The 13,665-nt window shown below is 43.0% G+C and overlaps 1 protein-coding gene across 2 annotated transcripts in view; it reads right to left on the minus strand.

Moving 5' to 3' along the window:
- LOC147728085 (broad substrate specificity ATP-binding cassette transporter ABCG2-like) overlaps positions 1–13,665 on the minus strand; it is a 514,375-nt gene that overhangs the window by 48,357 nt on the left and 452,353 nt on the right. For both annotated transcript variants that reach the window (XM_086961970.1, XM_086961971.1), the window contains exons 12-14: positions 11,460–11,584; positions 3,751–3,905; positions 2,867–2,956 (exon numbers count right to left, since the gene is read on the minus strand). In XM_086961970.1, the coding sequence (XP_086818096.1) occupies positions 2,867–2,956; positions 3,751–3,905; positions 11,460–11,584 (370 nt within the window). The remainder of the gene's footprint in view (positions 1–2,866; positions 2,957–3,750; positions 3,906–11,459; positions 11,585–13,665) is intronic.

Consider the following 13,665-nt stretch of genomic DNA (forward strand, 5'->3'; position numbering starts at 1 on the left):
TTAAAAACAAATGTATTGCTACATTAATGTTTGAATTCAAAAAAGGGGTTTAAAAATAGTCCATAAATAAATAATAAATACATATTATTGTTAGATGTTTTTCTTAACATTAAATTATATCTGTATATATTTTTAACGACGTTAAATAATTTGATTTAATGTAACATGATTTACTATTGGCCTTTATTTTAAATTACTGTCACAAATATTTTCTAAGGGAGGTTGTTACAGTAGCAGTGGTTGGCCGTTCGTGGTGCTGGATTAACTTCAGCGCTGAGTCAGACTAATTTACTACTTTTCTGGGTCTCTCTTTAGCTATCTTGACTTTAAAAATACAGTTTGTGAATAGGAATGGGCGTATCCTTTTGTGGATGGGTGCATGTCCCTCCCAAAACCCCATCCTACCACCACCTTAACCCCCCTTACTTCTCCCTGAACTCCAACAACTTTGTAGTAAATACGTCCTGCTTTTCAACCACTGCACCTGGTCCCTCCCAAAGTAACTACTCAGTAGTAAACTTACATTTGTAAGAATCTACCAATAAAAAAAGATAGAGGAGGTGGAGATTTACACTTGTGGGTTTTGTAAATAGCATTGTAGTACTTTAGTAGTTCTATTGTTAGTACTGCTAACCATACTATAAAATGCAGTGTTTGAATAGGCCTCTTAGTCTTCAATAATTATTCTTACAATAATGTACATTGATTCTTTTTCCCTTCTCTGAGTTGAAATCCTAAATCCCTATTGCTTCCAAAAGCACAGTCTCTAGTAGTAGCTTCAAATATTATTAAATAATGCTATTTTATTAGGAACGTCTTTATTTCTTCTCATTTCTGTTGCGACCACAAAGCGATGGGGGATATCGGTTATGGCCAATGTTCTATATTTGCCCAGTGCCTCATGTGTTCAAGTGTGGCAAGACATGCTTGTACTTGAACTGGGGTAATCAGTTTACATGGTAAGACTCGCTAAGCAGACTTGATGAACTATAACTCGCCCCTCTACCACGCACAGTGTTTTTATAACTGATGTCATTTGAGAAGTCACAAGTGCTGTTGTGAAAGGCATGAATTAAGATGCTTTCAGTGATTAATATGAAAGCATATAAGCAGTGAATGGAGGAGGCATTAGTTATAGTTCATTTAGTCTGCCTAGCGTGTTCACAACAAAATGTACAGAGGGGCACGAGTTATATTAAGTTTTGGGTGGTGTGCAAATTATAACTGCAAGATATTCCAATAACTTTAGAATTTCCAGTGTTTGTGTAGATTAATCTGTTTTGTATACAAATAAATTTTTATGTTTTCCTAACTATAGCCTATCCCCAACATTTGTTTTTTTTCTTTACATTTCTATGTTTTGTTTGTTTGGAAAAATTGTTTTCCAGCCATATAATGTTTATTTTGGTATCAATTCTTTTAGAGATATATATTTTTTTACATCTGAATCGTGCCGGGTACTTTCTTGATAATTTCTTGGTGAGTGGAGTGGCGTACAGTAACGCACAGTGTGGTGGAGTAGAGTGACTTGGAGTGGCGCACAGTAGAGTGGCAGAGTGCAGTGGCGTTGAATATAGTGGTGCCGAGTAACCCTGGGCAAAGCACAATGCTACGCTCGCAGAGTTTGCGAAGTTTGTGCAACTTCGCACTACACGAGCTGCACGTAGCACAGTGCGAACACGCGTAGTGCAGCGTAGCGTAGTGCAGCGCTCATTTTTTGCTTGTTCGCGGTCCTGAACGTCATTTTCGCGACCGCAAGCAAGCAAAATGACATCCCAGCGAGATTCTCAACGCGGGGAGGTAAGGTTTCTCATTGTGAGTGGTTGCGCATGCTCGCGACCGCTCTCAATGAGAAACTACCAGTTCCCGTTGAGAAAGCTGCAGCTCGAGTAATAATCTACTCGAGCAGCACAAAAACTACAGCTCGCACTGTACAAGATGCCGTTCTCAATGATTGCACAGTGCCGGATGCGTGTCCGCACTGTGCAATCATTGAAAACACATCTTGCACAGTGCGAACCTGCTACTACGCAGCTCGCGTAGTGCTACGTGAAGTTCGCGTAGTGCGAAGTGCACTTCGCGTAGCTTCGCGTAGCGCTACTTCGCGAACTACGCCCACCCTTAGTGCCGAGTAGAGTACAGATGCGTAGCTGCAGTACAGTGGCATAGAGTAGAATCGCTTAGAGTAGAGTGGTGCAAAGTAGAGTGCAATGGTGTAGAGAAGAGTGATGCATAATGCAATAGATTGCTGTAGAGTGCAGTGACAGTACAGCGGGGTACAGTGCAGTTCGCGGAGTACAGTGGCATAGAGTATAGTGGCCTAGAGTAGAGTGGTGGAAAGTAGAGTGGTGTAGAGTAAAATGGTGCAGAGTGGTGCAGAGTAGAGCTGCACAGAATACAGTAGCACAGAGTGCAGTGGTGGGTGTAGATTGGTTCAGAATAGAGTAGTGGTATACAGTGGAGTAGCGTATAGTTGAGTGGTGCTGAGTTGAGTTGTGCAGAATGCAGTAGTATGACCTAGAGTGCAATGGTGTACAGTAGTGTGGTGCACAGTAGAGTGGCATACAGTACAGTAGCATAAAGTAGAGTGGTGCAGACTAGAGTAGAGTGGCGCACAGTGCAGTGGCTTAGAATGGTGTAGAATGGAGTAGAATGGCATAGAGTAGAGTGATATCAAGTGGAGTGGCATAGAGAAGAGTGGCATACAGTAGAGTGGAGTGTGGTTGACTAATGTAGAGTGGCAGTATGTGGAATGGCATGGCATACGTGGCAAGCCAATATACTTTGGTGATAAACTTGTTCTTCACGATAGTAGAATAACAAAAATAATAGCATAACTATTGCAAAGGGGAAATGTTCCACTTACTTCTAGGCCATATCGAGGAATACTGAAGTATTTCAGCCAGTTCAGCCAACCCATAATAGACGGCAAATTAACCAGAAGGCCAGAGAAAAGCTGAGAAGAAAATAAAAAAAGATCAACAATTTGGTTTAATGATCTAAATTCGAACACGTTAACAGACTGTCATTTACTTTAATTTAAACAAAGCAGCAAATAACCATCAATAAAACACTTTCCCCAGACCACCAGGGAAATAAACTACAAAAAAGATGTCCCCCAGACAGTACCCATCAGTCACAGTTCAGTGCGAGAATGTCTTCTTTCATAGTCCTCACCGCCTATTTCTTTGCTGTGAGGCTAAATTTTAATTACAAAGTTGTGTTGTAGTTACACATCCAGATCCTCCATGTTGTTTGTTTTTAATGTCCCAGTGGGTTCTGGGAAAGATGGTATGCGTATTGATGGCTGCAACCTGCTATGTTCTTGAAGTGAAGCTAGAAAGAACAGGATCCTTTTTGCCCATGACCTTGCCACACAATTAATGGATGCATGGGCCAAAAGAAATTCACACAGGACCCAAAAATAGGACTATTCACTCATGAGCATACATTTATTTGTGTATTGGCGATACAGCTACTTGTGAGGTATGTCAGACGTTTCTTTGTGCCTTAAGTAGACTCTGCTGGCAGTGCACAAACCGAACAAACCATTTGATCCCCATTTTTGCACTGCCGGCGATTTAAAGGCGAGAGCAAAATGTGCTCAATAAACTTTACTTCTATCTCATAACATTACATATCAACAACACTTTTAGATGCATTATAGGGTTTGTAAATAGCAGTCTGAAAAATTAACAGGGGAAATATGATATATAAGATCTGCTGAATGTATATCTGTCCAGAACTCACCAGCATTAAGACGAAGCAGACAGTGATGAGAAGGTTAGCCACTGAGACCACGTCCTGTCCTGCAGAAATAGCAAGTCCCATGGAAGTGGCTGTGTAGGAGACCATTGTAACTGTGAGCATTGTGGTAAAGAAGGCTCCAGCAGTTTTCTTTAACCCTATGAAAGAAAAGATGTTAATGGCACAGGTATAATCTTTTAATAGAGCTGTGAATATTCATTTGTCTGGAAAACTGAAACAGTTGAGAGTATGTTTGTATTCTTATTTCAGTGATATTACAACGTTTCAATCAGTTTTTTGAATAGTAGTGACCTGCCCTCAAGGTGAAAATATTAATTACCTGTTAGAAAAGATGCTCTGTGGATGAATTTCCTTCATTCTTTGTTTTGCATCTTGGGCGACAAAGAGGAGCTATCTGAGTGTTTTGGGGTGAAGCAAGGCAATTATTCACCGGCACCGATATTCATCCTGCTAGACCTCTCTGAAGCTTTTGACACCGTTTCACATTGCACACTCGCAACCAGACTGCACAACGTGGGAATTCAAGGAGCTGCCCTTGACTGGATCCAATCCTTCCTCTCCGACAGAACCCAGAGGATCCGTCTCCATCCTTTCCTCTCCAAACCCATGGAAATCATCTGCGGAGTACCCCAGGGATCCTCAGTGAGCCCCACACTCTTCAACATCTACATGGCCCCCCTCGCTGCCATCATCAGACAGCACGGGCTCAGCATCGTATCCTATGCCGAAGACACCCAGCTCATCCTCTCGCTCACGAAGAATCCCGAAGACACCAAACTATGCTTCCAGGAAGGCATGAAGAACGTGGCAGCCTGGATGAAGGACAGCTGCCTGAACCTAAACTCAGGGAAAACCAAAGTCCTCATCCTTGGTCCCCACACCTCTGCCTGGGACAACACCTGGTGGCCTTCCGCCCCCGGAAACCCACCCACCCCTACAGACCACGCTCGGAACCTCAGCATCATCCTTGTCTCCTCCCTCTCCATGAACCGCCAGATCAACTCAGTCACCTCCACAAGCTTCAACTGCCTTCGCATCCTCCGCAAGTCTTTCAAGTGGATCCCCTCCGACTGCAGAAGGAATGTCACCCACACACTCATCAGCAATAGACTGGACTAAGGGAAAGTCCTCTATGCCAGTTTAACAAAAACACTCCAGCACAGACTCCAGACCATCCAGAATGCCTCCGCCAGACTCGTTCTAGGAATTCCTAGACACGAGCACATGACCTAACACCTATGAGACCTCCACTGGCTCCCTGACGAGAAAAGGGACACTTTCAAACTCCTCACCCACTCCTACAAATCCCTCAACAACATCGGACCCAAATATATCAACGAAAGACTATCCTGCCACATACCCAAGAGAAACTTCAGCTGCGCCAACCTGGCCCTGGCAGAGGTCCCCCGTATCCGCAGGAACAGAACAGGCGTGAGAGCCTTCTCTCACATCGCAGCCAAGACATGGAACGAGCTCCCTTTGAACACAAGACGCTCTCCAACACTGCACACTTTCAGGAAGGACCTCAAGACCTGGCTCTTCGACTGATCCTGAGCTGTCCCCCCCATACCCCCCCAGTGTCTTGAGACCCTCGCAGGTTAGTGCACTTTACAAACCCCCTGATTGATAGATTGGTTGAATGCAGTTTTAAACTGCCATGTCGACTAAGCATCAACATCGCCTTGCCACGCCTCAATCTCCCCTTTCATTACAAATGTGTCATTCCAAAGGTTGGCCTCAGGTGGTCCATGGGGCAGGGTGCTATGTAATTAAAAAGTCAGACATAAACGTTCAGGTTCTACATGTCCTGGTAGTGGAAAAAATCCCAAATGTGGTTTTCACTACTGTTAGACTTGTAATAATAAACCCTCTTCAATAGGAATGTCAGATTTTTATTACAATTTTGAAAATGGCACTTTTAGAAAGTTGGCATTTTCCTGCTCTTAGCCCATTTGTGCCTGTAGCCTGTCACATGACTAGGTGCAACTGGTAGTTAGACTTTTTGAATTCCTCCCAGACAGTCACACAATATAGGGATTAGGTGTGCCTGAATGGGCCATCTGCTGGCAGGAGGGGGATGGAGCTGAGCACAGCCCCACTTGCAACTAAACAGCCTGTGCTCTGCCTTCACAAAAAGGCCTAAGGACCTCATATTATCACTACAGCCAGCATGGAGCCAGGGCAGGGGAGCCAGGAGATTCCATGCACATTTAAAACCACAAACCACTGTCTAGAAGCTTCTCCCACCTCCCAGAACCAAGGCACCAGGGTATAAAAATAGGGCCATATACAAAAAGCAGCTAGAGAGGGATGAAGATCAGGCCTCCCCCCCCCCACTCATAGTATTACAACACAATATAGACCTGATATTTTAAATGAACAAGGTACTTGGAAATCCCTTCATCATGATTTGGTCACCCAAATTTGTGTGAGTAAACAGCGGCAACAATTATACCATCTGTTCTAGGGAATCCATGTTCAACTATTTTAAAAAAAAATGTTGGAACTCAGTTTCCCCCGGTCTGTACCACCCAGTGGTGTGGACAACGGAAAATAAGAAAAAAGTGGTGAAAAAGGTAAGCAGTGCCTCACGGGAGTAACACCATGGGAGTGTGCGGATTGGTTCTCACCTGCACCCTCAGGTTCTCATCATCAGCAACTGCCAACCCGTAACATAAAAGTGTAGAAAAATAAGGAAAAGAAACAGCGTGCTCAGTGTGGTGTATCGTGATGTCAGCACTCAGGATACCTTATCCGCGTGCCCGGTTGTACCAATCCTGTAAGGAATAGCGGGATCTGAGCATGACTACCACTATACCAAGTCTAAAAATGAGCTAACAATCCACTGGCTATCCTATTTTATTATGTGCTGTGAGTCTGCTCACAATAAAACCAGGACACACTGTTGCCTACTATCTAATATGTTATAAAGGGCCACTGGGTGGTACAGACCGGGGGAGACTTTTTAAACAAAAGGTGAACATGGATTCCCTAGAACAGAGGGTATAATTGTAGCCACTGTTTACTCACACAAATTTGGGTGACCAAACTATGATGGAGGGATTTCCGAGTACCTTGTTCATTTAAAAGATCAGGTCTATATTGTGTTGTTATAAAAATAGGGCCTCAAACACCAACGGTTAAGTTCACTGTTAGACCTGCTGAAGGACTCTCAGAGGACTGCTTGCTGCTGTTACCTGCTGTGCACTCAGCCAGACTGCTGCTGTACCTGGAAGGACTGCTTTACTTCTTGCCGTCTGCCTTGAACTTTCAAAGGCGAGCCCTGTTGCTGAGCCCTGCATCTTCACCTACACCCACGACTAACAGAAGGAACCCCAAGGTTCGCTGGCCTCCTGCTCAGAACCACAGGGACATAAAAGGCTTCCACCATCTTAAACCCACACCTGGACCCAGTCTGAGTGAGTGCTGAACCCCCAAGAGGTGTCCCACCAGTCCTGGACCCTTGGTTATGGTGCTAAAGGAGCCCAGGTCGTAAAAAACCAAAACTGAGGACTGACAAATTTTGGACTAAAAGTGCTCTGAGAACCAAGAGGAGACTTGGACCAACCTGCTCGCCTATCCGCCCAAAATACATCGCCGGTCAGATTGACCTTGCAGCTTCTCCGGCTACATTCTTCTCTGCAGCAGCAAATCCTTTTTAGCGGTCCTTTGCCAAAGGGGTATAAGACCTCGAGGAACTGTCTTCAGCTACAGCACTGTGCTTCGTCTGGCTGGAGATTTTAGACTTCCTTTACGGCGACTAAGTTTGAATGTAGAAAATCTTCACCGCAGGTTCATCCCAAGGCCAGCCAATGACAACGCTCCCTCCTCTTACACCTCCAGCAGCCTTGCCCCACTGAACTATACCTTCTCATTTTTGTCAGAATTTCTTCAAAGTTCAAAGGTAAGAGCAGACTGGGCCCCATCCACTTCTTGTATCCAAACCGCGCTCCACTACGGTCAGGGCCGGACTGGCCGTAGTGGGCACCGGGCATTTCCCCGGTGGGCCGTAAGGGTGGGGCTGGTTCTGTACCGGTAGGGGCCGTTTTTGTTGCTGGGGGAAATTTTGCAGCAGTGCTGCAAAATCGGCCCCTTGTAACAAAAGCGCAGCAGCAGCAGTGTTCCAGCCCCGGCAATTACATACGATCTGTCTGCCCGGGGGCAGGTCAGAAGTAATTGCCTGGGCTGGCTATCGATCCCAGTCCGAACCTGATTGTGGACGGCCATATAATTTCGACTTTGACCCAGTCTCACATGACTAGATATCGCGATTAGCAATTTGGTCTTATAGGCACTAGATTTTCCCTAACAACTTTAAAAATTCATAGCTACGGTTCTACTGATTAGATTTCTGTTGTTTGGGTGTCACAGATTTTATTAAAATTCACTCTATTTTTCTAAATTGGTTTGGGACTTTTCTTGTGTTGTGTGTTCACTTTACAACTGCTTGTGTGCTGCATAAATACTTTATGCATGGCCTCTGAGTTAAGCATTTTGTGCTAAACTACCTAGGTTAAGCACGGGTTACTTTAGTGACTTTTTGTGGTTCAACCTACAAGGTACTGTGAATGTTGCTTGACAAGGGCTTACAGCCCAGTGAACCGACAACACAATTTCCCATAGTATGTATTGATGTTTTGCAACCGAAATGCGGTCGCAATAGACTAATATTTGACCAACATCTCATAGGAGGTAGTAACCTGTTCGCATACAGAAAATCCCTTTGTGAATGATCTAAAAACATTTTTTAGGAGCCGTTAGTGGTCTAGGGGATCAGTGCATACTCTTAACAATTGGTTTATAAACGTTTCTCTTTTTTAAAAGCATACCTTTTTCCTCCATGGAAAAGGGCTTTAATTTTTTTAATTGGTTTATTTAAAAAGCAATCCCAGACATGGTGTTCTTATGATCTTTGCAGGCATCTATGCCTGATGGATGTCATTCACAGTGGGTCACATTTTGCAATCTACTTCATTATTATACATGAGGTAACTGAATTGCGATCTACTACTAAAAGAACAGCCCTATTAAGTACATAGGTCAGTTTGCAAAAACTGAACGGATTTGGTAAAAGTCTGTACTCAATTTGCGACCACTTTTACGAACTCCATTCTTAGTACATCTGGCCCTAAGAGCCATACATCTTGACAACAGGCCATTATATTCCACCAAATTAACCATGGATGTCCAAGCAACGTCCCATTTCTTTAATACTTTTGAGGCCACATAGAACTGTGTTGAGGCACATGGTGAACAGGTGACCTTGGGGCCATGTTGATGGTTTTGGTGGAGCTCCAGCTATTCCCATTGAAACAAGTGTATATTTTTCGCCAATGCATCTTTGGAAAATGGGTAGAATCTCCTCTTCTCAATGCTTTAGACGTCATCACACCATTGCCTGTCCCAAAGAGTTCAAGTATTCCACTCGGTCTCTTGGATGAGTAGAGATTACATTATAAGAAAGATAAAAGTTTGTTTTTATTGTGAGAGATAGGACTTCAGAAAAAAATATTAAAATAGTAAAAAAAGAGAAAACCCCATGTTTATTCCAGAATAGACTCATGTCATCTAACTGGCAACATATGTTATTGCAAACTATAGTATTACACACCTGTAGTTCTTAAACTGTTGTCTGGGAACCAGTGGGGGCCCACAACTGCTTAGAAAATTATTTATTAACAGAATAATGAAGTGTATGTAGATAAAGAAGCAACATGCAAAAGTGAAGAATTTTAAATGTTCCTAAATAAGAAGAAATGTGAGGCTAAAATGTAAGTTGGGGTCCATAGATTGATTTGAAGGGATTAGTGCAAATGTAACAAACAGAATTAAGTATTTACAATCTGTTGTGCATAATATACTATAAATATTTACACCAAATATACCACACACCCCTTAAAGTACAGAAATATGGGCTTCAGACAGATGCCAGGTGCAAAAGCTGTGTAGAAGACAATGTTGATTTTATACCTCTGGCGTGGCAATGCGCCAAGAACAGAGCCTAATGGGAGGAAATGACTGTAATACTGGGTTGCATGCTAGAAACCAAAATAGAATGTTCAATAAGAGTGCACTTCATTGGGTGTCTCCTGATTCTGATAGTGATTCATTGGAGCGGTGCACACACAATAAATATTAACACTTGATATCTTTTTAGTGTTCTCAGAGACAATGAGAAAGGCCAGTCGATATATATTGCACTTGTGTTTATTGCGCCAGCCGACACGTGTTTCATTGGAGTGGAGTACACTTCAAATCTTCAGGGCTAGATCCTAATGGAAAAGGTGGATAATCCCCCACGACTGGTGATAATTCCGACCCAGTCAGGGTGTCGGTAGTTATTTCTATGAAACGGCCAGGGAAGTCCAGACCTGCTGTGGAAAAAGTCCAAAGCGACTGGTCTTCTGCCGGTAATAGGTCAGGACCGGTATGGGCGGAATATAGTTGCGAGACATTTGCTGGTTGGACGGACCAGTAGTAGTTGCTGTCTAAAAAGTCCGAAGGTGTTGATCTGAGTTAATCTTGTTACAATGAATTATTGATTGGTCGGGTCGGAACGGGAACCGCTGCCTCAATGGGAGCTCTGTTCAGGAAAGTGCCCTCGTCAATGGTCCCGGAGCTCGAACCGGCGTCCTCTATGTGCTGATGGGTGCATCTATGAATGTTCCCGTTCCGACTCGACCAATCAATAATTCATTGTAACAATCTCGCAACTATATTCCGCCCATACCGGTCCTGACCTATTACCGGCACAAGACCAGTCGCTTTGGACTTTTTCCACAGCGCTTCTGGACTTCCCTGGCCGTTACATAGAAATATCTACCGACACCCTGACTGGGTCGGAATTATCACCAGTCGTGGGGGATTATCCACCTTTTCTATTAGGATCTAGCCCTGAAGATTTGGAATGAACGCCACTACAATGAAACACGTATCGGCTGGCGCAATAACCACAAGTGAAATATATATCGACTGCCCTATCTCATGGTCTCTGAGAACACTAAAAAGATATCAACTGTTAATATTTATTGTGTGTGCACAGGTTTTGTCTCTCAATTTGTGAATGTATGCTCAATAATACATTGTCAAGGGGTTGTTAGGGTCACCCCCTTCCGAGTAGCACCACTACAATCAAACAAGTTCTACTAATCGAACCAAATATCCAGTGGAGCGCAACTCTTCCCTTAGACTAAGTGCCCTTGTCATGGTAGAAAGTGATTCATTGGAGGTCCCCAGATTCCAGTAAATGATTAAGTGGAGTCAACAGAAGTCAAAAGGTTAAGAATCACTGTTTGACACATTGCCAGATTCTCAGCTTTGCACTTTGAGTTTGAGAAATTTGTGGAATTTACACAACTTTACTTGAAGGCTAAGTTTCCTGTTAAAGTATATTTTGTGTTAAGAATTCTCATAACAGAGAATTTGCCAGGCTTTTCTCTCAAAATACATCTTTTTTATATTTTCTTATACATGTTTTTTAAAATGTTATTTAAAAACCTTCACAAAGAGTGTGAAAGTTACGTTTCCAAACTTAACACACTCAAATTATCCAAACACAGAACAAAAAAAGCTTTCTAAAAATTTGAGAAATCTCATATGCCAAATATAAGCTCACTATACATACTTTTAGATGAACAAAGCAAGGGACTTTTGTTTTTGTTTGTTTGTTCTATACACGAGGTCATACTTACCAATCATGAAATAAACAATGCAGGTGAAGATGATGCTTGGCACAGTTCTCATGGGTATTAAATCAGCAAGTACCTTGGCAACAAAGTATGCAGAGAGCCGATAATACCCGCTGATGTACTCGTGTCTAAATTCAAAACACAAAAATAAAAATGTAAATTTTTGATTTGATAAAAACGTTTGGCTTGAACTGCATGCACTTTGCGACATGTGAAGAAGAATGTGTTTATGCTGATGAAATCTATTACACAATAAAGATACAGCCTAGCTTTACAGCCATTAAATACTTGGGCTTCAATTATTCCTTTCAAAATTATTTTTTTGCTAATTTAGGGCCTCAACTGGGGTGTGGCAAAGTGGAAGGAATGTCTTAAACTAGTGGTCCTCCTGCCCCACCCAACCTGCAGGTCCCCAGTTCTATCTACAGTTGAGGAACCCATTTGTTAATGTCAGTGGAGCCTCTGCAGGTTTTCACCAAGGTAACCAGTGACCTGGTAGTACATCTGCCACAGGGTTGCTGGGTTGCATGGAGTCATACCACCCTATGCATTGAAATTGCACAATACATATCAACCCAGGAACTGTTAACCTATGGCTGTCTGTTTATATTTATTTGCATTTTTATACAGCGCAACTTTACCACACTCTAGGCGCTACCGCTCTTCACAAGAACACAAATGTTATGATAGCTATATTTATTTACAATCAAAACAAAACATGATTTTAAACAAGTGCCATAAGAGAAACCCAACTAAAAAAACAGGATCAGGAAGGCACTGAAGGAAATGATTATAATCTGAGAATCTAGTATAAGGTAGGGATACACAGGGGAAGGAAAATGGAGGAGAGAACGTGGTCTGCTTGTGGGTGTAATGAGAAGAAATGGTAAGAGTTGGCGAAAGGGGGAGTAGAGAATGGGGGAGGGAGATGTGAACAACAATACACGTATGTCTTGGAGCCTGGGAATTAATCATACGGACATACTTTTATGTCTTAAAGAGCGAATTCATTGCACTCCAGCTTAATGCATCGGCCTGTAGAGCTAAACGTCTTTGCAATCTAACGTTTTAGTTAAAACAATTTGTTGACTTAAGTTGCCTCCTTGCACCGATTGTGATTTTCGCATTAATTGGTCAAATTCATCGACCATAGATATTTCATTTCACTGAATGGTGCTGTGCACTGGTGTGCACGTATGGTCTGTAATCCCAAAAGAAATACAAGGAAACACGTACATGTGTACAGCTTCGATTGCCTGTGTATTGGCATAGGCACAGGGCAAATTTCACACCTCTGCCATATCCTAGTGGCACAGTAAGGAAAATAAGTGGTATATCAGGTGGCACTTTTATAGTCTTGGAATATGTTATTTCGGCTGCACAGACTTTTACTTGTGTGCTGGACCAATCGTCGGAAATGTAACTTTACTGACAGCACCATCACGAGGGACCCTCTGGACGAATATCAGTGTGCACGGGAACTCCTGAACCTGGTATGAGTGTATTACCTTCAGGGCTCGACGCTCACACTATCACCTTAATTTCCTGGCCCCTTTTAGGGTTTCTTAAGTGTTGGCCTCTTAAACGAGCACCAGTGGTGAGAAGCCCAGTACACAGTAGGAGTCTAACTGTTGCTCCTGTGAGGTGTCCCTTCAACACCACAGTGGTCGGACCTTTAGCCATTTGTAGTCTTTTTGTGTATGTCTGACTGCTTTTATTTTTGAGTCTAACATCTGGTGAGACCAAGAAAAAGAGGCAGGTAAGAGGACTTGGTTTCCCATCACCCATCTGCACAAGAAGTGACATCATTGTATTTACCATCATCCATCTGCACAGGAATGAACATCACCACCAGATTTCTACTTACTTCAATTAACTCCTCAAGAAGTTCCACCATCCAGGTATCCCCAGCAAAGGGTGAACACAGATGCTGGCTTTGCCTGTTTGGGGCTATTCGGGGCACAAACGGCCTTGGGCCAGAAACCCTGTTCCAATGAAACCTACATAGGCTCACCCGGAAACCCATACTGCCAATCCACACAATAACACTTACACCAAGATGACAGACACTCACAGTATTCTCAGAAAACATAGACACAACCTCTCAGATCACACAAACTACCACACACACTCTAAGCTCAGAACACAAATTTCAACTAATGCTCATTACCACTCTGCAGTACTCCATGCATCAGACAACATAGACCTT

The sequence above is a fragment of the Lissotriton vulgaris genome, chromosome 3_1 (genome assembly GCF_964263255.1).
Source record: "Lissotriton vulgaris chromosome 3_1, aLisVul1.2, whole genome shotgun sequence".
In the NCBI taxonomy this organism is placed as follows: Eukaryota; Metazoa; Chordata; class Amphibia; order Caudata; family Salamandridae; genus Lissotriton; species Lissotriton vulgaris.